At 42.0% G+C, this 27,344-nt stretch overlaps 1 protein-coding gene across 8 annotated transcripts in view; it reads right to left on the bottom strand.

Moving 5' to 3' along the window:
- Positions 1-2,049: 2,049 nt before the first annotated feature.
- Positions 2,050-27,344, bottom strand: part of HERC2 (HECT and RLD domain containing E3 ubiquitin protein ligase 2) — a 237,444-nt gene continuing 212,149 nt past the window's right edge. For all 8 annotated transcript variants that reach the window (XM_082735976.1, XM_082735972.1, XM_082735973.1 and 5 more), the window contains exons 80-93: positions 23,401-23,578; positions 22,036-22,197; positions 19,964-20,055; positions 19,619-19,758; positions 15,176-15,363; positions 14,758-14,955; positions 11,105-11,188; positions 7,444-7,585; positions 7,082-7,276; positions 6,320-6,432; positions 5,540-5,730; positions 4,542-4,647; positions 3,941-4,153; positions 2,050-2,836 (exon numbers count right to left, since the gene is read on the bottom strand). In XM_082735976.1, coding sequence (XP_082592102.1) covers positions 2,564-2,836; positions 3,941-4,153; positions 4,542-4,647; positions 5,540-5,730; positions 6,320-6,432; positions 7,082-7,276; positions 7,444-7,585; positions 11,105-11,188; positions 14,758-14,955; positions 15,176-15,363; positions 19,619-19,758; positions 19,964-20,055; positions 22,036-22,197; positions 23,401-23,578 — 2,275 coding nt within the window. In that variant the 3' untranslated portion in view covers positions 2,050-2,563. The remainder of the gene's footprint in view (positions 2,837-3,940; positions 4,154-4,541; positions 4,648-5,539; positions 5,731-6,319; positions 6,433-7,081; positions 7,277-7,443; positions 7,586-11,104; positions 11,189-14,757; positions 14,956-15,175; positions 15,364-19,618; positions 19,759-19,963; positions 20,056-22,035; positions 22,198-23,400; positions 23,579-27,344) is intronic.

The following is a 27,344-nucleotide window of genomic DNA, read 5'->3' as shown; positions in this document are numbered from 1 at the left end:
CTCGGGTCATGATCCCAGGGTCCTGGGATCAAGCCCTGCATCAGGCTCTCTGCTTGGTAGGGAGCCTGTTTCCTTCTCTCTCTCTCTTTCCGCCTGCCTCTCTGCCTCCTTGTAATCTCTATCTGTCAAATAAATAAATAAAATCTTTAAAAAATATATTCATTCATTTTTAAATAAAATAAGCCCATTACTTATTTTTCTTTTGAGATCTGAGAGAGTGAGAAAAAGAGTGAGTGAGTACAAGTGGAAAGGGCAGATGGAGAGAAAGAGAATCCCAAACAGACTCCATGCTGAGGGTCGAGCCCAATGTGGGGCTTGATCCCACAACCCAAGTGGAACTGAGAGTCAGATGCCTAACCAACTGCACCACCCAAGTGTCCCAACAAACCCATTATTTATTAACATGAATACTATTCTGAAAAATTATATTCCAAAATTAAAAACATTAGTGATTTTCTGAGAAGTAGCATTAAAATGTTTATTAATCTTTTTACTATCTGGCTTATGAAAAGATAGTTGGAATCTCTTTTCTGTTTCTGCCATCCATATATTGCAATACAGTTTAGGTTGCGAGGTTTGAAAAAAAATGTTGTTTCCTGCAGATATATAGTTGGAAAGAGGAGGACCTCATGGGACACCATGAAAGGGAAATGGAGGGGTTCTTGAACAAGACTTTCAGAGCAGCTATTCTAGAGGCAAAAGATATTTGTCAGTCCACATGTTTGGGGGTTGGCCCACAGAATGTGGATTGAGGGACAGTTCAGTTATGAACATAGGCCTTGCCTGTTTTCAACTGTTCTCTTGCCTTGGGTAGTCAGAAGAGCATGTGAAAAAGAGCCTGGCCCATCCCACTGTCTAAAGCCATTCAGCCAAAACTAGCCAATCCAGATATGTGAAAAAGAAATGTTGCATCTTGCATGCCACCAAATTTAGGAGTAGTTTGTTATGCAGCAAAAGGTGACTGATAGGGGCGCCTGGGTGGCTCAGTTGGTTGGACGACTGCCTTCGGCTCAGGTCGTGTCCTGGAGTCCCAGGATCTAGTCCCACATCGGGCTCCCAGCTCCATGGGGAGTCTGCTTGTCCCTCTGACCTTCTCCTCGCTCATGTTCTCTCTCACTGTCTCTCTCTCAAATAAATAAATAAAATCTTAAAAAAAAAAAAAAGGTGACTGATAACAAAAAGGTTGGTGATTTGAAAAACGCCTCACAGATTATAGAGATTTTGAGCCAAGGTAAAAAAAAGATTAACCTGGGCATTCACAAATTTGGTCATAGATAAATTCCCAGAAACTTTTTCTTTGGATATTCTAATGCAAAACATTGTGTCCCTGAATAAACAAATAACCCCTCAACATAAACATCTTTTGCCTTCATCTAGTTTACCTCAAGTTTGAGCATACCAGGCCTGTTAGCCAACTTTCCTATCCTATTCCCAGTCTTTCCCTTTGCAGAGAACTTACCATTCACACAATTCTACAACATGCAGCTCTCAAATCCTATCCCATGGCCAACTGGACCAGAAACACACCCCCTGGCCCCAGACCAATGGGATGGGAACCAGGACAGGCGGGAGTGGAGGACAGGGGAACAGATCCTGAAGGCTCCTGGTCTTCAGATCCCAACACCAGCCACTCCCTTTGGAATGTTCCCATTCTTTTACCCATTCCTCCTTTGTCACTGGAATGAATTTGTTTTTTTTTTTTTTTTAATCAAAAATGCATAAACTAGATTGGAATGGCTTTAACTAATGCTCTATCCAAAACTATTTTTTGGATGTAGCACATCCACCAGTGCTAGTCTAACCAGATAAGACTCAGCTTACAATTTTATGACAGATGTTTTATTTATAGGGAATTAAAATTTAGAGATATACAGGACACAAACATTATATATGGTATACTTTCTATGATAGATATTGCTCACAGAAAGGCCTCAATTCAAGTTACATACTGCATATGCTAAAATGTGCACCTGGGGAGAAGAGGGAGATCAACTTTTGTTTTGGTTTTGGTTTAAATAACCTCTAGATGCATTTAAGTAATACTGATCATTTAATGTTCAAAAAACTTTTAATAAACAAATTCAGGGTAATATTAATTGAAATATTTATAATATGATTTAATCATTACACAGGATTTCCAATGTACAATCAAGACAATGCACAACACTTGAAGAAAAAAGAAATAAAAACAATCTATTGCACCCACAAGTAAAAAGGCTTTTTATTCATTTTGGGGATGCTGCAATTCAGTATTTATATAAACATTTACACATTGTAGTAAACACAGAAGTCCTACATGTAATGCAGCATTATGGGTAAGACCCTTTTAAGTCTCAAAAATAAATGTTAGTGTCCACATAGTCCCCCCATGTGCAAGGCTGATTTCCCAATCATTATTCCATTCATTGTTCAATCATGAGTGATCAGTCACCCTGCCCACCCCCATGCATTTTAGAGACCTAATATTTCTCATCAAACACACTACCTCCTGTACTCTAGTCTGCAGCACCCTGCCTCCTTGCTTAGTCTCCTGGTGGCTTGCGATGAATGGCATTTCTCCATCTCAGTGTCCTGTTAAATAATCCTGTGTAGAGTCTGAAGCAAATGAATCCACATCCTCATTCTCTGAGTCGTCACTGCTGTCATCGGCAGCTGGCTCTCCTGTAAGGGCTATGCGAGCATAATCATCTGTGTCTATCGATTTGCAAAAGTGGATGGCATATTTTAATTTCTCTTCCAGCACCTGCTTACAGGAATATCTAGGCAACTTCAGCAAAAAGAAGCAGGTGTAGGACTCAGGAAGGAAGTGGTCAGGAGGGTTGTATTTATCCAATACCTGTTGATGAAAAAGATGTTAAATAATCAGAGACTATGTACAAGAACAGGCAGAACTGTTAATCTATTTTATTATGTTCATTAGACTCCTTACTCTCACAAAAATCATAATATTTTTGGTTAAGAATAATGAAGTATCAGAAAACAAATACTCTAGCCCATTTTAGAAATTAAAAGGAGCAACTCAGTAATTTCTAGGACTTATAGTTAAGAATAGTAATTGGTTACTGTGGCAATTACTTTTGACAAATCAGTGCTGAGAACAGGGTCTGGCACAAGGCAGGCAGAAGACACAGGCTCAGCATGCACCCACATGGGGAATTCTCCTTAAACCCATTAGCTCCTTTTGACTACTACAGATAAAACACTATAAAGCCAGCAAGAATTCTGGACCCAGAAATTACCTACTTTTGGAGAGAAAAACTACATGTTGGTCTCAAAGATCTCTCTGGCACATGACTTCTATTGCAACCCCAGTCAGAGACTGGAGTCAGGCTGTGCTCAGGAAGGAGCCCATCCCCAAATCCTTTCAAATATGGAGGAAGAAAGGATGCTCCACCCTAATCTGCCCCTCCGGGAAGTCCCCCATCCCCATGGTATTGCTACATGGAAAATCACACTTGTTGCCTCAGGATAGAGGAGGGAGGGGGGATTACATCACTTCACCCCATGACTCAGCAGATAAACAAAGCCTGTTTCTGACCATTGGACCACAGAGTTAGAACTCAAAGCAAAACTCTTGTTCTCAATCTGATGGGTGCTCTTATTTTTCCCAATAAGCAACATTACTTAATTCAACCAAAGAATCAAATACATGTTTTAAAAGACATGTGTGCTCAAAATCTCAAATATGCTGACATAATAGCACTATCTTCCGGTGGTGGCCAGATAAATTTTCCAGAAGTAGAAAGTGAGATTTAATATCTATAGTCATGAAATTTTGAGCAATCAAATCAAAGAAGTTGTGGGGTGTGCTTTTTATTATTTCCAGGAAGAAGGAAAAAAACCACGTTAACACAAGAGTCCCATTTTCTAATGAGCTGTAGGATCATGTGCAAGGAGCATACCCCTACAGCTGACACAACAAGATATACAGGAATCGCACCTGGATGACGAAGTCTCTGCCCCGGAAGTCGGCGATGGTCCTGGGCAGTCTTGTCCGACCCCACACAAAGCGAAGGAAGAGGGAGCGCTCTGTGTTGGAGAAGGACTCCATCACCTCCCAGAACCACTGGATCAGGGATGCAGAAGGCTCGATTCCTTTGTAGGTAGCCACTGACTTTAGGAGATGCAGAGGGATATCTGGGCTGCCACATACCTGCAGAAGGACATACCGTCAGGGCTGGCTGACACTTCTGACTTTTCGCTTCAGTATAGAGTCAATCCCTCTTCCTACCAAGGCTTGTTTCAGGCAGGATGTACGTGAGAGCCAGAGTGGACGGTTGGGGGGTTGGGTCCCATGTGTTCGGGTGGATGTGTACTTGACCCTGTGCTCCACCCTGGTGTGGGATGGGGGCTGCAAGGAAAGGAAGGACATAGGCCGGGAACACCCACTTTTCAAACATGTTTTCACCTCATCTACCAGGCATAAGCATATTTCAGATGTAAATTAAGTGCAAGATTTAACCGAGAAATTAACTAGCGGCACTGATTTAGTGGCTCGATATGAAAAGGCAGGTGTAGGGCAGCAGCTTTCAGGGGCATACCATCGTCTCCAATTCATATCCAGTGAACAGAGAAAGAAGGGGGACAGGCACGACTCGGGCCATTCCCTCCCGAACAGCAGCCACCTGCTCATCAAATTCATGGAGTCTGAAAGAAAAAACTCACTTTGCATTTCTATCTTTGGTAATGTAGGTCTTGTCCTGCTCATAACAAGCCTTACCCCACAGATGACCAAGGCATGTAGCTCATAAAAATAGCATCACAGAGCTTCTCATAGACTGAGTTCACCTACACTGGCACATAGAGGATAATCTTAAAAACTACCTAGAGCTTCCAAGACACAATTCTTAATACTTATTGCATACCCAGGAAGGAGCCAGAATTAGATGTGCACCAGAAAACCAGGCTCCACAGCACCCACAGTAAGATCCCTCTGGAAGCAAATACTGTGCTCAAGGCCTTCATGACTGGTGAGTTAGGGCATAAGGCAGAAATGAATACAAAGGGACAGCATAGCACACTTGCCGGGATGACCCACAACCAGAACTCAGCAGGCAAAGCCCAGCCAATGCGCAATCTTACCAAGTACCTGGCCAGGTGCTTCTGGAGAACAAAGACTGTGTGGACTTGTAATGTCAGGTGGAAGGAGCAAGGAGCAGCAGAAGCTAGATGGGTGGCTTTGCTGAGGGCCAGGCAGGGGTGGGACCAGCCCTGACACAATGCTGCCCAGGAGAGCTCACAGAGGGGCATCTACAGGAGGGTACCCACAGGTCCTCTGAGTTCTGCCTGGAGAGCTCCCAAAACAGCACAATTCTAGCCACCTTGGTTTTCTAGTCAGAGCCAGGAATCTCAGACAAAAATAATGAATACTCTGATTTGGATTACAAAATAAGCTTTGATAACTATAGATGTAGTTGTTAGAACCAAGTCTACTAACATTTTACTATATGGGATTTCTGAAAAATGCAGCCATCCAAGCAAACTATTTCCTATATTTGCTATTTACTGAACCCAAACAGTAGAAGGCAGATGACCCCACCTGTAGTTTATTGCCAGCCGGACATACTCTGCACGGTTGTCCAGGGTGATGTGTGTATACTTAGAGCTCAGCTGGATGTCCTGGCCACTTGCACTTGGCACAGTGAAGGGCAGGCTCATTGCCTCAAACTCCTCTGAGGTGGCTTCATTGTCACGGATGTACATGAGCCCAGGGATAAAATCTTTATCAACCTTTCGAGGGAAAAAAGGGAGCCCACATGTTAAGCCAGGGTCTTTACCCCACTTCTGACTGTAGTTCAGCCATGACGGCGCCTCAGTCTGCACTGGGTATACCTCAAGGCTGCTGGTGCATTATAAATGCCAGAAAATAAGAGACCAGCAGTGAGAAAGCACTTCACACAGGGAGCTAAGGAAAAGAGCTTGTAATTCAAGGAAGTCCTTAAAATTAACCAACAGCCACTGGTTGGAGACAGATCCCCACCCTATAGTCATAGTACCAAGGGAAGTATGGCCACAGGGAAGATGCTGGCTGTGGTCAGCCAGTCATGCTTCCCCACCTGAAAGCCAAAGCCACCACCCAGCCATTCACAAGCTTTGATCTTCCACAGGAAAATTGGGTGAATTTTCTTATCTGACAAGATTTCAAGTTGCAAAAGCACCACCAAACAGATGGTCTATCAAGTTCCAGAGGCAAACTGGCCTAACATCCACAGACCTTCTTTGCTACTAGAAAGCAGTCTGTAGCCAGGGGTGCCCCTTGCACTCTGTACCAGGTACACTAGGTGTCACATTTCCCCATCCCCACTTTCCTGGTGGTTACCTCACTGAGGTCTGCAATGGTAAGGCTCATCCCAGCCAGTTGCTTCCAGACAGGCTCAGCCAGGTTGAGGCTCAGGGGACTCCCAGTCCGGATAGCGATGCCCAGTAACACACCTGCTCAGTCAAGGCACAAGTAACAGGAGATACTTGAAATCAATGATAAAACATATAGTTCAATTAACACCACAGAATAGCTCCACATTGGGCCTCAGTGCCTTCTAAACCAATGTTACCCAAATTCATGGAGACAGGTCCATCCTTAATACATTTTGTCCTGTTCTAAATTCATTGTTTCCTTTTGTTCCTATGGGCCTAGTTTCTAACTCTTCTATTTGTACCAATAAGTATAAGCCACACAGAGGCCAATCTCCATTCCTTTAAAACAGATGGAGTTTCTCAAGGAAGGTAGGCTGTACCTGGAGAGGAACAGGCAGCAATAGGAGGACTCAGCATATATATTTAATGGAACAGGAGGGAGGGAATGACCAACTACCAAAACCCTTCAGATCTGACCCCAAGTTTCAGACACATTTAAGCTGCAGAAACATGGTATTTCAGATCCTTGATGCGCCAGACATTTTCTGACCCTTTGTACCTAGCTACTCACTGATGGTTGGCTCTACATGTCGCTGCACCTGCACAGTGAAAAAGTTAAAACCAAATACTCAAAATATTTGTCATTCCCAAGACAGAACAGACATTAAGTAACTGGGGTACACAAAGCCACATAATTGAGGCACCATGCCCGTGCAAAAAGGCTTACCCAGAAAGCGGAACATGTTGGTGTGTACGGGCGCCCTGGCTGCGGGGCTGAACAGGTAGCAGTCGCGGTTGGCCCCTGACTCATCTCTCCCATTGGGCGTCACGATCAGAAGTGGGGTGAGTCCATTCTGCAGTTCTTCACAGATCTCAGCTATGGACTCACTGTAGCCACCACCACAGTCATCCACAGATTCACCTTGGGGAAAAGAGAGTCAGCAACACTTAGTCATACAGGCAAAGCCCTGCAGGGTGCAGCTAGATAAACTTCTCAGCTCCCCTGTAATAATGCCCACTGCACTACTGTCCATGCTCAGACTGCCAACCCTCAGGACCACAGGCCTGCTAGTGCATGCAAGTTCTCACCCACAAATTTGACTTTCCAGACACGGTGGGGGAGGAGGAGGCTGTCGGGGCTAAATGAGCTCATCTTAGCACACATCTGCCCAAAGACAGACTTGGTCCCATCAGGGCCTGCTAGGCCGCCTTTACTCCTTGAACGTTTGACCTAGAGAGGAGAAAAGAAATAAATATGAAACAGCCACAGCAGCAGAAAGCACACAGCTACTATCTTCCCAGCTAACTAGCCCTGGGACATCTGTGGCAACAATGAGCCCTACAGCCTCTCCCCCATCTTGTTACCCTTTACTCCTCTGCCCTGGTCACCAGGGTAGAAGTCCAGCCAGCATTCTGCTGCTGGACCTAAAGAGCTGTCATGAGTGGAGCCCACAGTGAGGGGAAAGGAGTATGAAACCAATCTTTGAGGTTCTCAGAGGGTTTGTGTCCTCAGGCCTCACAAACAAGGTGCTCGCTGGACAGCTGTGCTAATGGAAGCTGTGCTATCATGATGGAAGACACGGCCCCTGCTCACCAAATGCATGCAGCATGTTGCCACAGCATAGCACCCCTCACGACTGGTGGTATCTAAGTAAACATTCCCTCAAGAAAATATAGACCTCGGTTGGCCATTCACATGGGTGCAGCCCATGTGGTCAGTAACTATAACATGATTCACCCTCACACTTCATAACTTTAACCACGGCCAACCACTTTACCACACTGCCTCGGCCTCCATGAATAGGATGCCAGCAACCCCAAAAGCAGCCCTCCTTAGAAGACTATCAGGACTCTGAGCTCCAAACCAAATGGCTGAGACCAAACCTGGAGGCACCATGTCATCCAAAACAGAATCTTCCTCCCCTCCCTTACTAATCTGCATGTATCCTACTCCAATCCTTGGGGGTCACTGCTTCCCCCCCCCCCAACTACAATCACTTTTTCTACCTGTATTTCTCACCCTAGGCTAAGATTTTCAAACAGATCAGACCAAGAGCTCTCAAGGCCCTCACCTAGTAGAGGCTCAGTAACCCTGCAGTTTTGTAGGCTACACAGTGCTTCAGAATCACTTTAGAAACTCAGTCTAAAATAATAGCAAAATGGAAAGTTAAGAAAAAATGTTCATAAAAATGCACTTTTCTGTTACCTCGTCCAGCTAAACTCTCACAATCCTTAACTTCTTAAGTAAGTTCTAGGCTGAGTTTAAATAGCAAATACTCACACACAAATAATCATAAACAAGACTTATGAATAATGACAATAATGAATTAGCTTCCTATGGAATGAAATGTTCTTTGTGCCACATATTTGACTGTATGTTCACAAATGTGATTTCATTTAAACCTCACAGCAGTTCTTCAAGGTACCCAAAATCCCTGGAGGAAACTGAGCTACAGAAAGGAAGATGGATGTGTCCATCCATGAGAAACAAGGTGCAGACCCATCTTCCTATTCTGAATGTCACATCATCTCCATTTACAATACCAATTAAACTGATGCTGTTGGCTCCTCTGAGGGAAATGGCTATGAGAACACAGCTATGACTCTGCAAGGACAAGCAGGCACCTGTGTACCTGTGGCTACTTCTGGACAATGGGAATAGAAGTTATTTTAATTGCCTTTGATCTGAATTTTCCAAATTTTCAGAAATGAGCATGCTCATTAATTCTGCAATAAATTTTAAATAAAAAATTTTTATGTACAGTGATATTCAGATTCTGTTATAAAACTAAATCATATTCAAACAAAACCCTCCAGGAACATGCCTATTTTTTACTGTCTCTAGAATACTCTGCACAGACAGTATGAGAATATCTACAATGGCATTCCCATGGGAGAAGGTGGATGCCAGCAGCAATCTGTGGCTACAGGACAGCTGACACCACCTTTCTGGATCAACTGGTATCTTGAGCTCAACTTGGATTCATGGAATACATCCCATTATCATCCTCCATTCTATTTTTGATTAAAAAAACAATTCTATCTTTGTGGAGGATCTTTCTAGCTTCAGGAGGAAGTATGAAATCTGAACTGAAAAGGACCTAACTCTCATACCAGAGGGCCCCAAGGTATACTAGAGCACCCATGGTATGCTGCATTGAATGCTGTTTATGTGCATTTTAAAAATGCTAATATGAATTTGTCCATTCTATTTTTTCAAACATGTACTGAACATTTTTGACACAAATGCTGGAACATAAAGGCAAGAAGGAAAGAGGTGTCCAAACATGATGAATGCAAAATCAACATAAGAGAAAGACAGAAAAGGCATGTTTAACATGGCCACATCACCAAGGCTCAATGATGCCAAAAGCCCGAAATCTGAATACCCATATCAGGCTGCTGTCCCTGGCTAGGCACCTCTGTGTGTGGCTGGGGCAGGCATATGATCTAGGAATGCCCAACCATCTGTGTTAGTTGAACTTTCCTCACTTATAAACTTCAGTGTTTAAGACCTAATAACATAGAACAAACCAAAATGATCCTCAAGGTAAGAAAATAAAAACTTTTTTTATAAACCTAATTAAACAGCCCATTTGTTTGTAGAGTGGGCTGACTGACCTCCAGCTTAGCATTAAAGAGTCTGACGTCAGTGAAGGGACTACTTCCATCAGTGTGGTCACATGTGTTCTCCAACAAATGACCAGAGTTTGTGTCTTAATTCAAAAATGCCCCCAAGAGCAACTCTAGAGAAATGTCTAGTCATGCAACCAACATCAGGGTAAAAATCATGTGTTAATATAAAGGAACAAAGAATTTGTTCTTAGTAACTCTCTGTTTCTGTTCCAAGAGGTGGGGCTATTTCATTTGCATGTTAAATGTCAAGTATACACAACATCATATTCAGTGGTGGAGTTCTGTTTTAGTTAATTTTTTAAACTGTTAAGTATATCTACACTTAGCAGCAGGTTTAAGTCAGAGATGGCTTACTTTTCATTTCTCTGATTACTACAGAACAGTATTAGTGATTCTGGTCTATTAAATAGGCAAAGATAGGTATCAGAGCCAGAAAGGGTGTGAGGCTGGTGGGAATAGGAATTGTCCCCACATACAATTTGATGTATGGAGTGCCTCTGGCTGGCCCTGCTTTTCAGAACCTAATACAAGGAAGGCAACTGAAGACACATCTGTAGTTGGGATGGTGCTGAGAAGCCCCGCTATATCCCAGAAAAGTGGGCACAGCCTTCCAGCACCCTGCAGAGAAATCTGACAGAGGAAACTAAGAGAACATGGGGTAGGTGGTCAGCGAAAATAATCCCACAGTCTCACTGTAGGGCAAGGAGAGGTGCTTACAACGTTATAAGAGGAAAAAGGGCAAGTTACAAAAGAGACGAATCCAGTTTCAGTTATGACAAACATACAAACACATCTCCAAATGTCAGCAGTAGTTAGTACTATTTGGTAGAAATACGGTCATTTTTACTTCTCTCTCTTTGCTTACCTGTATCCAGCCTTTTGGATTATCTGAAATAAGTCTTTCTGACTTCTGTTACAAAGAAAACAATTTACATTCCCACTGGAAGCCTTAGCACCACAGAATATCACAGATAGGTAGCACCTTGCTCTCTAAAGCAAGGGCACATGAGAAAGTCTGCTCTCATCCCAAGCTGTAGGGGGCCATGACTCCCAACAACAAAACCATCCTATCTAAGAATTGTTAGTTAGACTAAGAACAGTTTTCACTTGTTACCTGAATCCGGTTCAATTCTACCACAGGACCATGCTGGCGATCTCGCACCATAGTTGCTTGTACTACTTTTCGGAAAGCTGCCTCCTAAAACATGACAGATGGACAAAATTTAGAATCTGCTATAGGAAATATTATTACCCATAGGTTTGTTTTTAATATCCTTTCCTAAGTCAAATTTTCTTTTTTTATTTTTATTAAGCTCAATTAGCCAACATTAGATTTTGATGTAGTGTTCAACAATTCATTAGTTGCATATAACACCCAGGGCTCATCACAACATGTGCTATCCATCACCTTGTTACCCCATCCCCACACCCCCCTTTCTACAACCCTCAGTTTGTTCCCAGAATCCAGAGTCTCTCATGGTTTGACTCCCTTTTTGATGTCCTGCTTTAGTTTTCCCTCCCTTCCCCTATGGTCCTTTGTGCTACTTCTTATGTTCCACATATGAGTGAAACCATATGATAATCGTCTTTCTCTGCTTGACTTATTTCACTTAGCACAAAACCCTCCAGTTCCATCCATATCGATGCAAATGGTAGGTATTCATCCTTTCTGATGGCTAAGTAATATTCCAAAAAGTCAAATTTTCTTAAGAACAGTAACTACAAATGCTCTTTTCTGAATCGTGAGGTGGTGTGGGGGGCACAGCCTGGAACCCATCCACAAATCTATGCAGAGTCCCACCAGTGCTACATGTCCCCTATTTAGAGGCAAGAGGAGCCCACCACACTCTGGTGGAGGTCCAGATGTCTGTCTGACTTGGTACTCAGGCCAAGCCCAGAGGATCGACTAGAAAACCAAGGGCTTCCAGACAAACTACAAGTCCACATGGCAGGACTGACATTAAACACTATGCCTCACTGTCATTGTCCTGACAAAACCACTAAAGAGCAGCACGGCCAGGGGGTCCTACAGGTCAGGATAGGCTCGGGGTGGGGGTGGGGAGACCAATGAAGGAGGGAACATATAGTTACCATATACTGAAAGAAACCTGGAATACCCAGGGCAAAACAGCAAAAAAAAGAGAATGGGGCCCAATATCACCCAGGTAGAGGCAGGCCCGCCATGCTCATATGGACTAGGGCATAGGCAGCAGCAGTGAGGACAGAAATAGGGAAGGAGACTCAAGAGACTCAAAGAAGGTAGGATCAGTGGGAGTCCCAGATCTCTGCCAAATGGATAACCCTGCTCTTGTCCAAATACAACATGGCCAGGGAAGCCCAAGGTACCTGTAACAGTATCTAGTCCCTCTCCCAGGTCAGAACTCCAGCCTCTGAAAGCAGGACGGGCAATAGCCCTAAGCAGCCCAAGGAGGTGGCCTCAGAAGCAGAGAAGATCAAGTGAAGGTGTCAGAGAGACAACCAGCCCATAGAGGCGAACCTACCACAGCACACAGGGTCTCAAAGAGGTGCATCCATCACCACGCACCCTTATATAACACCTACCAGCTACTTTTGCCCTCTCCTCTGCCTAACTTCTGTTTTACTAATTGCCCAGAACCAAGGCCAGTTCCTCCTCCACAGGAACATTTTTTTTCTCTGAATGGTCTCACCCAGCTGGCTCTCCTGTGGTGCTCTCTCACTTCTGTGCTCTGAATTGCATCCTGGTAATAACTCTCCATGGTCACAAGCAACATACAGTCCCAATTTTCCAACAGGTGTGATCCTATCCTACCCAGGACCAGAACAGAGGCCTATTACACATCCACACCCACCCTGAGGGTGCCTGCTGGACTCCCTCAGCATTCCTGCTGTCCCAGCCATGCTCACAGCCTCCAGAACACTCATGCAGTCTGTGTGGAACACATCCTGCCTCTCACTTGGTTTTCTCCCTATGTGGGAAGGCTTTTTTCCCCTAGCTGCCTATTCTCACCTCTACTCTGACAGATTAAAAAAAAAATGGTAAAAGGGATCAAATTTCCTACTTTTATTATTAAAAAATGGTTGAAGTTTCGTATCAATGTTCGTATCAATGTTACCCACACACAACTTTTTCTTGTTTCCCACCATCGGAGAGATATTACCATTACCACAATCCTTATTAATGTCCACCTGCCTTTTAAAAGCTTTTTTTAAAAAGCTATCCATTAAAATAAAATGTGTGGAGATGCCTATGTGGCCCAGTCGGTTAAGTGTCTGCCTGTGGCTCAGATCATGATCCCAGGGTCCTGGGATCAAGTCCCACATAAGGCTCCCTGCTCAGTGGGGAGGTTGCTTCTCCCTTTCCCTGCTGTTCCCCCTGTTTGTGGGCACTCTCTCTCTAACAAATAAACAAAATCTTTAAAAAAAAGAGAAAAGAAGATGTGTGTACCAGTCTCCTTCAGCTAAGTGCCAACAAAGCCAATCCTGGGGGGAGAAGGGGAGGATCTGCTCGGATGGGACTCCAAAACATCTAAATTTTATTATTTTAAAAAACAACAAACAAACAAACAAATAAACAAAAAACAATATGGGACGCCTGGGTCTCAGTCAGCTGAGCATCGGACTCTTGGTTTCAGCTCAGGTCATGATCTCATGGGTCATGGCATCAAGCCCTGCATGGGACTCCATGCTCAGCAAGGAGTCTGCTTGAGAGTAGTCTCTCCAGCAGATTCTTCCCCTACTTGCATGTGTGGGGGGCTCTCTTTCTAATAAATAAATAATTTTTTTAAAAAAATAAAATAAAAATTAGGGGCGCCTGGATGGCTCAGTTGGTTAAGCGTCTGCCTTCGGCTCAGATCATGATCCTGGGGCCCTGGGGTTGAGTCCTGCCTCAGGCTCCCGGCTCGGTGGAGAGCCTTCTTCTCCCTCTCCCTCTGTCTGCTGTTCCCCTTGCTTGTGCTCTCTCTCTCTCAAATAATTAAATAAAAGTCTTTAAAAAATTAAAAAATTAAATTAAAAATTTAAAAAACCATAATCTTTGATAACAAAATAGGCTACAAAATAGGTCTCAGAATCATAGACTCTTCAGAATTAGGAGTCCTCAAATCTGACCTCTGTGCTTTTTTTTCGGCACAAATATTTCCCCTATTACACAATGGTTCTGTTAGGATATCCTGTTAACTTGCTTGCCAGAAACTTAACTCCTGAATCAGACACCCTATTTCTAAAAAGCTCAAGTTATTACAGATGTCGATGGGTCAAAATCTGTCTGGTGATTTTTATGTGCCCTCTTTCATGATTCTATTCACAGCCTGTTAAAAATTATCCTTTGACAAGGAATCTCTATACATCCTGGTAGTGAACTTTCATCTAAATCATCTAGACTATCAAAGCACCCTCTCCTGGACTTCCCTGGGGAAGAAATTAGCTTCTTTTTCCTTCCTGCTGCCAGTAGGGATTTGCTATAATGCCTCAGGCTAGCCAAGTAGAGAACATTGCCAAGAAGGCTTAGTTTTGCAAACCACCCCACCCTTTTGGGGAGGTGGGAAGCAAGTGGGAAAACACCACACCATACTAGTAATTTTTAATGTAAGCTCTAAAAGAGAAGACATTTTTATCTGTTTTTCACTGATACATTCTGAGCACCCAGAACAGAGCCTGCCGTATAGTAGGTGCTCAATGAACATCTCCTGAATAAGCTTTACTCTATATATTCTCAGTTCAAGAATTTTCATTGGATTAAAACTGAAATACCAGTTTTGCCTATAGCAAAGCTTGCTACAAGAGTACCTTTCCCTGGGATATCAGAATTCCTCGCAGAGTGTCAAACCCCACAGAAGGCCCAAGTCCAGTTTCATCAAGAGAGCCTTCCAGGTCGAACATGGGGATACAGGGGCAGAAGAGCTCTGAGATGTGATGTAGCAGAAGCAGCCGATTCCGCAGTGCTATTATGGGGATTTCCTGCAAGTGATTGTATTCCATGGGAACCTGAAACATTGAAGCTGCATTAAGTCAACTTAGGTGTCAAATGCACAGATAAGCCATAGTTTGTAGATGAATTCTGAAAATATTTTTTTCAAAAACACCTCTGTAAATATACAATGGAAAATGAAGTATGAGTGTGGCCTACATGCATAATTCGATACACAAATAGTAACTTTATCACTACTTATACACTCCTAGCCCAGCTGGCCAAATCTGTACTTACCTGTGCAGGAAGTTTCCCAGCGCTGGCAGGCTTGCTGGTTGACCAGGCAAGGGTATGTGCTGAGCCACAGGCCACACGGTTGACCTTCTTACCCTGAAGGGCAGCTACCAACCGAGGCCTCTGAATGGCATTTGTAGTTCCATCTCCCAGTTGCCCCTCATCATTGTCGCCCCATGTATAAACTTCTCCTAAATGAAGTGAATTTAGAATAAGTACTTGTATACTGGGACTAATGAATGCACAACCACCATTTTCCCATCACAATCATACTTCCTTCAATGGGGGTGTTGATGATCACCTGTCTTGAAGGTCAACTTCATGTGCGACCTACATGTCTCATCATAACACCCAAAGTGGTAGAGTGCTTCTCAGAACTCCTGACAGTCCCTGCTGGCCAATGTGCCTTTTCTAGTTAAGAGGCACAAGATTCTGGTCTTAAAATAGCATTTGTTCACAGGACCAAGCACATAACTGCAACAGTTCTTAATCAGAACAGTAATAGTAAAACAGGTGATAATACCTTAATTGCCCAAATTAATTTTTTATGTTAAATGGAGAGGGAAAAATATCAGTTTTTTAAAACAACACAACCAGTGGTGCCTGGGTGGCTTAGTGGGTTAAAAAAACACAACCCCCAGGACGCCGGGGTGGCTCAGTTGGTTAAGTGGCTGCCTTTGGCTCAAGTCATGATCCCACCGTCCTGGGATCGAGTCCCACATCGGGCTCCTTGCTTGGCAGGGAGCCTGCTTCTCCCTCTGCCTCTGCCTGCCACTCTGTCTGCCTGTGCTTGCTCTCGCTTCTCTCTCTATGACAAATAAATAAATAAAATCTTAAAAAAAAAAAAAACTGTTTTTAAAGGAAACATAGTTCTTCCTATAGTTATTCATAACATAAACATGAGATTCATCATTGATGAGCATCATATTTTAGAGTACCATGCTAAATCCCAACCATGAAACACCACCAGAAAACTGTTTTGTTTTTTGGGTTTTTTTTTTTAAGATTTTATTTATTTATTTGGGTGCCTGGGTGGCTCAGTGGGTTAAATCCTCTGCCTTCCGCTCAGGTCATGGTCCCAGGGTCCTGGGATCGAGCCCCGCATCGGGCTCTCTGCTCGGCAGGGAGCCTGCTTCCCCCTCTTCCTCTTTTAAAAAAAAGATTTTATTGATTTATTTGACAGAGAAATCACAAGTAGGGAGAGAGCCAGGCAGAGGAAGAGGGGGAAGCAGGCTCCCTGCCGAGCAGAGAGCCCGATGCGGGGCTCGATCCCAGGACCCTGGGACCATGACCTGAGCGGAAGGCAGAGGTTTAACCCACTGAGCCACCCAGGCTCTGAAAACTGTTCTAAGGGTCAGATCACTGGGTGACTAAAATAGAAATGAAGTTAGTTGCCATATCCACAAAGATTCCTCTGGGAGCCATGCAGCCCCAAGCAGCACTCTGTATAGTGTGATGCCTGCATGATCAAGAACAGTGTGCTTGTGCCCTGCCCCTTCCCATTCTGGACAGCTGGACAGTTTACTCCTAAAGCCACTTGGTGGGCATCATAGCACAATAAGGAGAGGAGGACTTCTCTGCAGAGGTACAGATGGATGCAAAGAATCAGAGTCCACTAATGACAAAAACTTCCATATAGCAGGTGTCCCTGTGTGGGGAATTGGCCTAAGCAGAGAGACAAGTACCCCATGTGTAGGGGTGGCCCAGAGTGGACAGTCACAGCCCGAGATGCGTGAGGATTCATTCAGGGGAGAGGGCAAAGGCAATGGCCAGACACTGGTCACATGAGGCAGAGTAACTGAATCACTGCATTAGGAATAAAGAAACCCAAGATTCTCATCAAAAGAGATGGAAAGAAAGAAAACTAGAATGAACCCTGTGGTACAGAACTGGAACCTGTGGTCTTAGTGGGAATGTATGGTATTCAATATGCATATATAGATACAAAAATAACATAGATATAAATTTGTATATTATTTACGTAAGTATTCCCTGGCTCTATCCACTCAGAATGCCTGGGAGCAGTGACATCCCAAAAGCAATGAGCCCATCCATCGACCTGATCTGTCTTCTAAAAACCATTCTCCTCTAAAGACACCACGACTCCTTGGGGAAATGGCCAACGCTAGGCTTGGGCCATGGGGAGTGAAGAAGATACTGTGTCTCATTGTGTCAGAAAGCAAGGAAGTATTCCATGAATGATAGGCACACACCAGCAAATAAAGCTAGCACAATAGGGCCAATCTGAGCATCAAAATTTGTAACAGTAACAGATTATATATATCCCTTGAATAAATTAGGAAACCTGGCATCTCACATAGATGTAAATGAAAAAATAAACATTTGATGAGAATAAAATATTCAATGAGAAAAGGGATATTTAAATAGTTTCAAATACCGTCCCAAATACTCATTTGTTACAAAGGATACTCAGTGTGGAAAAGCCTGGCAGCTACCACCTTAATCTAGTGATTAAAGTTAACAACACTGGTAATGGGACCAAGAGAAATTGCACAACACCCGATGAACTGAGAATGAATTAAGAACAGAGCATGAATTAAGATCAAAGATGAGAAATTGAATCTACTGAGGAAATATCAGACAAACTCACATGAGGGATGTTCTACAATATAACAAGTCTACAATCTTCAAAGGTGTCACAGTTCAAAAAATCAGGAAGACTGAAGAAGTGTCAAAGAATAATGCTCATGGTCAACTGAAGACTGTCTCAGAGTAGAAGAGACATGAACATGTTTCAGCTAAATGTAACTTGTGTTGTATCATAAAAATGGGTATGAAGATCAGGTGTAGTAATAACCAGTGGGAATTTCCCAAATGTACATTTCCCAAATGTTGGGATTGTTCAGTAGTGTCCTGGTTTGTAGGAAGTAAACACTCAAATGTTCATAGTGATGGGCAGTACCCAACTCTCACATGGATCAAAAAAAGGTCTTTGTACTGCACTACAAACTGTTCTCTAAGTGTGTGATTTGCTTCAAAAATTTAAAGAATGAAAATGAAGTAATTAAAAAATGTGTTCTAAGTTCTTGATTAAGAACGAACAATGTCAGTCCACAATACACCATAAAAATTACTTATTCATATATGAAACTCCTCCATTAATGAAACGATTGAAGGGTACATGTTCATATAATTCACCAAAGGCTTTAAAAGGGAAAAATGGGGAAATGGCTGTTTTAATGAAAGATGGTACACTAGTTTTCTATCATTACCATAACAAATTACCACAACTTACTGGCTTAAACGGTTCTTTCAGTTCTGTGGGTCAGAAGTCCAACATGAATCTGACTAGGATAATAGCAAGCTATCAGCAGGCTGCGTCCTTATTGGACACTCTATGGGAGAGAACCCACTTCCTTGTTCATTCAGGCTGTTGGGACAATTAAGTTCTTTGGAGGACCAAGGTCTTACTTCCTATGGGCTGTCAGCTGTCACCTGTTCCTAGCTTCCAGTGCTCACCCACATTCCCTGGCCCCTTTCCTCCATCTTTGTAGCCAACAATGAGGATCAAGACCCTCTCACACTTTGAAAAATCTCTCCTGCCTCTTCTCTGTCACATCTTTGACTGACTCTTCTGCCTCCTTTTCTGCTATGAAGGATCTGTGTAATTACACTAGCCCATCTAATAATCCAAAATAATTTTCATATTGTAATGTCAGCTGATCATCAACCTTAATTCCATCTGCACAGACCCTTTTGCCATTGTGCTGGGGTCCTCAAGACCACCTTCAGGTTTCCTCATTCACTGGGTAAACTCCCTGGGCTCAGCATACAGTCATACTCAGCTACAATCACAGTGAAAGGACACGAAGAAAAATCAGCAAAGGGAAAAGGCACATGGGGTAAAGTACAGATAAACCAGATACAAGCTTCCAATGATCCAATGCCAATGGAGTTACACAGGACAAGTTTAATTCCTCTAGCAATGAGCTGTGACAACACATGTAAAGTGCTGTCTACTAAGGAAGCTCATTAGAAATTTTGGTGAGCAGAGATTTCACTAGGGCTGTCACATGGACACTTCTGCCTGGCACATACCAAGGTTCTAGGAAACAGGTTTCAGCAGAGACCACACTGTGCTGTTTAGGCACAGCGAGGACTTTTGTCAATTAGGGAAAGGAAGGAGTCCCCCCAAAATTCAGGTTCTCAGAGGCCAGCTGAGGGCCACCTTGCAAGCAGCCCTTCCTAAGGACAGCAGTATCAGATGTGCTCTGTTAGCTCTTTTCTGCACAGCCATAAAATGTAACATATTCACAAGTGTTAATACCAGGGGCTGAAGATGACAAGAGCCAGAGTCCTGCTCACCAGAGAAATTCTCAGATATAATATAATTGCTCCCCGCCCGTTACGGCTGAATGTATTATTCCTGAGCAACCTCTTAGATTTCAAAGGCCTCTGTGTTGCAACATTGGGCCTCCCACCTACCATCCTCAGTACAGCACACACAGTGCAGGGAGCCAGTGGCAATAGCAATGACTTTCTTCCCCTGCAACCCTTGGACCTGCCGTGGTCTTCTAACATGGTCATCGGATCCATGGCCCAACCTGTGATAGTCACCTTTGCCCCTGCACAAAAGGAAATATAGAATTATGAGTGCCAAGGCCCTGTCGTTTACCACCTGGCCCACCCTCTTGGCTTAAGCGTCATACTTTAGGACACAAATCACAGCCTGCGATAGAAGTTACATCTCAATCTATGAGATGTCAGTTAATATAACTTCACATTAGTAAACTAGTTTTGGTGATATTAAACAAACAGAATCTTACATACCAAGTATAAACAGCACCAGATTTGGTAAGGGCGACAGAAAACTGGGACCCACACTCTACTTTAACCACTCCAAGGCCTGTAAGAGAATCAATCTAGAAGGAAAAAAGGTTCAGTTAGACTGACTCAAGGTTATTGCTGACTGCTGCAACCACATAGAGACTGAACTAAATCTTCTAAGGAATTCTGAAAATCGTTACTCAGGTCAAATAAAGACCCACTAAAAATGGACATATCACAGTTCAAGGTCTGTGATCATTTTCCCCTAAAATCCACTCTCCCAATTCCATTTCTCTTTGCAGTGTGGTGATTCCATTCTCCAGAAAGCCTTGTACTTCTCCTCTGCCATCCAGCCCTCTCACATCCCATAGGCCTACAGGCAAGGAGCAATAAGCAATGGGGAAGAGGGTTGGCCAAGAGGACCAGAGCTCTGGCCTCCATCTATCTAGGTTAATTAAATTAAATATGACCTTGGTCAGCTAGTACTGGAACTCACCTCCATCCCTGGACACTTAGGTTCCAGGCCCTTCACAGCCAATATCCAGAGGTCTCACTACGGCTCACTAACCTAGTCATCACCCTTTCTCATCCAGCAAGCTATGCTCTTATTATCTGTGACTGTTTTCAGACTTAAGGTTCTCATATTTGATTTTAAATTTAATTAAAACAATCTATTCTCTTAGTTCTCCCCTCACCCTCATCTCTGTCACAATCACATCACTAATGACCTCCAACCCCCCAATGTCCAATATCCTAATCCCTGACGGTTCAAAGCCTGTGTCTAAGCTTTCCTAAGCATAATAAAGTCCATAACAGACAGTTTTTCCATAAATTTGGAAACCCTAAGTAAACTGTAACATGGTTACAATACCATACACCTGCAAGAGAAAAGGAACAAGAGATGATAAGACTGAGGAAGAAGCCCTGAGCTTCTAGTTTTCCAGCAGTGCCCAGCAGAGCACGGGGGTGCCTCCAAGCACATCTCCACCAGGCTTTGGCTGTAGGTAGCATCAGCCAAAACCACTCTCTGCAATGATGTTAATGTGCTGTGTCCACAATGCCCAAATGGAAGCTACCAGACACATGGAGCTACTGAGCACATGAAATGTGGCCACTATGAAAGAAGAAGTGAATTGTAAATTTACCTACTCTTAACTGAGTTAAATTTAAACTTAAATAGCCATGTGTGGCCAACAGCTACTGTACGGGGCAGCACAGCTGTGGGAAGAAAAGCTATGTAGCTCTAGCCTGGCTCTCATCCCATCTGAGGGGGCCTCTGGTAGAATGCTGCCTCCCAGGGCTGCCAGTGCACAGTGAGGGTCTCTATTCCACACACACACAGTCCCAGATCCTTATCAAGATTGGACACCAAGCAGCAACAGTTTCTATTGTTCTTTCACAGCACACACACTCGCAAATCCACAGCAAAGCACCTCAGCTAAATGACCCAGTCGTGTTCACACACACTGCAGGCAGCACAGCAGTCAGCACATGATCTAAACACATCAATGAACTTCATCTCTGCCAACTGCCCATTCACAAGGGCAAGACAGTCTCACAAAGTTAAGAAATTGCTCAGAATCATGCAGGTCACATGGAGAAAAGCAATCTGACCCCCAATCCAGGCCTGTAGCCTCTTCTCTTAGGCCATCACAGGATGTCCATTTAACACAGGAGGTCCTCTGGCTAAACCAGATGCAACCCTTTCAGCAAGCACTATTATATTCATAGCTATAGAACTCTGTAAATTGAAAAGACTATGAAGAATTTGTTATTCTTTTCCTCAAACAGGTCTACATACTACATAAAAACACAGGTCTCACAAAATTACATAAATTTCAGATAGCACTTAAGGTATCTCAATACCGGGCCTTTCACTCACTTTTTACCCAATTATCCATTATATTTTCTGCAAAGAAGGTAAGATGTGCTGAGAGACACATAATGGGGGATGGGGCAGTGAGACTTGGTGCTCCTGAGAGGGCCCAGGGGGCTCTAAGAGCTCCAGAAAGACCTGATACCATCCCAAGATCTTTGGGAATGGTGCCTTTCTCTCACCGCGCAGACACAAATACCTTCATGGGTACTTTACAGCCATCACTGCCTCCTCGGCCAAGTTTGCCATAGTCCCCGTCCCCCCAGGACCAGACAGTATCATCATCAGTGAGGCAGAGGGTCTGGGCATCTCCACTGCCACAGGCAACGTCAACCACGCGGTGGCCCTGTAGCGCCTCCACCTTCAGAAAAAAGGAATCAAAGTTATCCGACTGTAGTAGAAAGGAAGTTTACCTAAGGAAAGATTTTATTTTTCTTAATTTTTAAAAAAAGATTTATTTATGATTGCCTGGGTGGCTCCGTCGGTTAAGCATCTGCCTTTGGCTCAGGTCATGATTCCAGGGTCCTGGGATTGAGCCCCACATCAGGCTCTCTGTTCCACAGGGAGCCTGCTTCTCCCTCTCCCTCTGCCCCTGCTTGTGTTCTCTGTCAAATAAGTATATAAAACCTTCCCCCCCCCCCAAAAAAGATTTATTTATTTGAATGAAAGAGACAGACGGAGAGAGCAGATGCCCACTCGAGAGTAGGCAAGGGGGAGGGAGAGATAGAGAATCTAAGCAGACTTCCCACTGAGTGCAAAGTCTGATGCGGGGCTCAATTTTACAACCCTGAGATCATGACCTGAACAAAAATCAAGAGGCAGTCACTTAATCCACTTAGACACTCAGGCATCCCAGGAAAGGCTTTAAAGTACTGTGATGCTCTTTCTGTCTGTGTGGAGGGCGGAGAGGGAAGCCTTTGCAAAGAAAGTGCAATTTTAATAATCTTATAAGATGAGACAGAAACACCTTCATCTGAATGAACCAAATAAATCTAAACTATAGGAGGCAGGAATCAGTGTCCCCAATCAGCCAGTCCTACTACACCAAGAAGTCTTACTTACTGCTTCACCCAAAATACAGTGGGCCTTATAGAAGCCAAAGCATTCAGCTAGATGCCAAGTAATACTAATTTATGTTAATAAATACTATTATATATTTATTATTATATATATATAATAAAATATAAATAAAAGGTAGTATTTCAAATACTACCCTGTTTAAATGACTCACTGAATACAAAACCTGTTTGTATGTGCTTTGTGAGTGCTGTGAAGTGTATAAACCGGGCGATTCACAGACCTGTACCCCTAGGGATAAAAATATATTATGTTTATTAAAAAAAAAAATTTTTTTTTAAATGAAAAAAACAAAACAAAAAAAAAAAAACCTGCTTGTAAATAATGAGTGTAAGGCCATCAATCTAAAATAAAAGAAACTAGAAGAGGAAATACTTTTGACTTTTAAAAATCACAATGGCATAGCTACCTCCCCCTCCACCTTCAACAGTGAGGGTGTGAAGAGCCGCCCTAGACCTCTGAGCACCTTTTCAAGGTGCCTTCTCACCAGCTTTGGCTTTAACTGGTCCTCGCTGTCGCTGTGTCCCAGGCGGCCATACCGGCCTTTGCCCCATGTGTAGAGGTCCCCTGCTGCTGTGACGCAGGCACTGTGGGCTCCACCAGCAGCAACATCAACCACTTCAATTCCTCTCAGAGACTCAATGACTCGAGGGCGGTCACATGGACTGCAAATAAGGTCAACAAGGATAACTGTAATAGTTTTATTCTTAAATATTTTAAAAGTATTAAATACTAGACTTTTGGTTTGCTGTTCACTTATTTAATGTATACCTCTCAAATCAGTTAATTAAGAACAATCATTCAGACCTGAAGTCAAAACTTCATTATTTTCTAAATGTCTCCTTTTATACCAGCTACCCTAATGCCAGAGAGCAGAGACATTCAATCGAAATGAGAAGCCAGGAGACTAGTGCCCAATGCAGGCCAATCTGGCCCGTGGCCTGTTTTTGAAAGGCCAATTAACAAGAATGAATTTTATATTTTTAAAGGGCTATTAAAAAACTAAAACAAAAACTGAAGCATAAACAACAAAGACTGCATGTGGCTGGCCTAAAATATTTATTACTACCTGACTCTACCAAAACAAGTTGCCCACCCTTGCTATAAATCAACATTTAAGGAGTTTTATCATTTGAATGTTAACTAGCCTACAATGGGGCAAACACTGATAGCAAACTTGTTTATTTTCTTATTATTGAGTTTTGAAAGACCTTAGCCAGATGTATCATTACAAATAATGTTTTCTCAGTCTGTATGCAGCATGTCTTTTCAATCTATCTTTCAAAAGCCTGAAGTTTACATTTTTATGAAGTTCAATTTATCCTATTTTTCTTTACTGGATTATGTTTTTGGAGTTTTATCTAAAAATCCTTATCTGACCTAAGTCACAAAGGTTTTCTCTCATGTTTTCTTCTAGAAGATTTTGGATTTAGGTTTTACATTTATGATTACCAATCCTTTTGAGTTAAATCTGGATGTGGTGCAAGAAGTTCACTGCTGCTATATGGTAATCCAATTGTTCAAGACCATTTGTTGAAAAAGTTCTGTTCTCCAATAAAATGTCTGCACTTTTGTAAACTGTGCATTGGAAGTTATAAGAGAGAAATCAAGCTTAATTTTTCCAGTCACTATTCAGTATTTGTGATACATTTTTAGACTCTTGTGTTTCACTGGTACCTTTCTCTTTTTACAATACTATACTGTCTCGATTACCGTAGCTTTAAAATGAGGTTTGAAATAATGTCAGTCCTCCAACTTTGCTCCTTATTTTTAAAATTGTTTTGATTATTCTAGGCACTCTGAATTTCCATATGAATTTTGCAATCAGTTTGTCAATTTTTACACACATTTTAATTGGGAAGGGGTAAAACGTGTAGGTTAATTGGAGGAAAACTGACAAAATAATATTGTCTTCTAATCCATGAACACAGAGTATACTCTCCTCCATAATTTTAGGTCTTTTAAAATTTCCCCCACCAGTATTTTATAGTTTTCTGCCTATAAATTCTCCACGTTTTTTGTTTTTTTTTTAACCTCCTCCCCCCACCAAGTCAAATTTGTCCCTTACTATTTCAATTCTGGGAGGAGGATAATATAAATGGTATTTTTAAAACTTTAATTTCTGATTACATTGTGTATGTATAGACACACAACTGCCTTTTACTTAGTGATCTATCCTTCAACCCTGCTAATCTCACTTATTAATTCTAGTAGCTTTTTTGTTGATAGCATGGATTTTCTATATCAACAATTATGCTACATGTAAATAGCTTTAATTCTCTTCCCAATCTGAATGCCTTTTTTATACTGCTATACTGCACGTGCTAATCTTGAAGTACAATACTGAATCTTGATAGTAGATGTCCTTGTCTTTTTCCTGAAATTGGAGGAGGTTCAGTCTGTCACTCTTAAGTATTGTATTAGCTCTATGTGTAACAGAGATGCTCTTCATCAAGTCACAGAAGTTCTCTTTTTTATTCCTAGATTAGTGAAAACTGTTTGTCAGGAACTGGTGAAGTTTACCAAATGTTTTTCCTTCCTTCATCTACTAAGATGACCATATGTGGTTTTTCTTTATTACTGGCTTCATTTTCCAATGTTAAAAGACAATTATGCAATTTCTGACATAAAACTCACTTGATCATGGTGGTGTATTACCCTTTTATATATTGTCAGATTTGATTTTCTAAAATCTTAAGAATTTTTATATCTACTTTCATGAAGGACATTGGTCTGTATTTCTCTATTAATGTCTAAGTCTAGTTTTGATGTAAGACTAAAGCTATCCACAAAGGAGAGTTGGGGAGAATGCCCTCCTCAATTTTCTAAAATAGTTTGTTAAGAATTGGTATTATCTGTTACTTATACATGTGGCAGAAACCATATCACCTGTTTATGGAGATTTATTTATGGGAAACTCATTTACTTAAATAGACACAAAGCTATCTGAGTCACCTATTGCTTCTTGAGTGAGCATTAAAGAGTGTGTGTCCTTTGAGGAATTTGTCCATCTCATCTAAAAAGCTGCATTTGTTGTCATAAAGATGTTCATTATATATTGTTCAATAGCTATTCATTCTGCAGTGATTAAATGCCCTCATTCCTGATATTGCTACAATTTGTATAATCTTTTTTCTTGATCAGTCTAGAGGCAGGTTTTATACTGACTTTCTCAAAAAACTAACTTTTGTTTTCTTTGATTTTTCTCTATTGCTCTATTTTCTGTTTCATGGATTCTCACTCTGATCTTCCTTATTTCCTTTATTCTGCTTATTCTGGGTTGCATTTGTCCTTATTCTAGGTCTCAACGTACAAACTGGTCATTTAAAAAAATGTTTCTTTTATAAATTTTTTTAAAAAGGCATTTTATGCTATAAATCTCCTAAGTACTGCCTTTGCTGGATCACATACATTTTTATACTCTGTTTACATTTTCACTCAGGTGAAAAATCTTTTTCCTTTCTTTCTTTCTTTTCTTTTCTTTTCTTTTTTTTTTTTTTTAAAGATTCTGTTTATTTATTTGACAGAAGAGAGAGCACCTGAGCAAGGGGAGTAGCAAGCAGGGGAGAGGGAGAAGCAGGCTCCCTGCAGAGCAGGGAGCCCAATGTAGGGCTTGATCTCAGAACCCTGGGATCATAATCTAAGCTGAAGGCAGACGCTTAACTCACTCAGCCACCCAGGAGCCCCATGGTCAAAATCATTTCTAATTTACTTCTGATTCCCTCTTTGGCCAGTTATTTCAAAAGGTTTTATTTACTTTCCAAATATTTGGAAGATTTCCCAGAGATTTTATTGTTATTGGTTTCTAATTAATTCCATTAGGGTCACAGAATATAATTTATATTACTTGAGTACTCTTGATGTGTATGATTTGGTTTTTTGGCCCAAATTATAGTCTGTGTTGGTAGCTGTTACATGTGCAGTTGAAAAGAAAGTGCTTTTGCTAAATTGAATGTTCTGTAAATGAGTATTTGATCAAGTTAGTTGACAAGAGTTGTCTTCTGACAGATTTTCTATTTACATGTTTTATTGCTTATTGAGAGAAGGGTATTAAAATCTCCAACTGTAACTGTGGATTTGTCTATTTTTACCTGCAACTCTGTCATTTTGTTTAATTTCATGTATTCAGAAGGTCTACCATTAATTGTATCAACATTTAAGATATTATGTCCCCTCGATGACTGACCACTTCATCATTACTAATTGACCCTTTTTATCCCTCTCAATATTCTTTGCTGTGAAATCTATGTATGATATTAATACAAGCATACCAGTTTTCTTTTGATTAGTGTTAACATGGTATATATTTTTCCATTTTTTTTACTTGTAATCTATTTATGTGTCTAATATTTAAAATTAGTTTTAAAATAGATTTAATCTTGCTTTTATATCCCTTCTGACAACCTCTGACTTTTAAATGAAGTGTCTAAA

This window comes from Mustela nivalis, assembly GCF_964662115.1.
Source record: "Mustela nivalis genome assembly, chromosome: 6".
Classification (NCBI taxonomy): Eukaryota; Metazoa; Chordata; class Mammalia; order Carnivora; family Mustelidae; genus Mustela; species Mustela nivalis.
The sequence above is the reverse complement of the archived record's forward strand: the minus strand, read 5'-3'. Positions and strand labels throughout refer to the sequence as shown.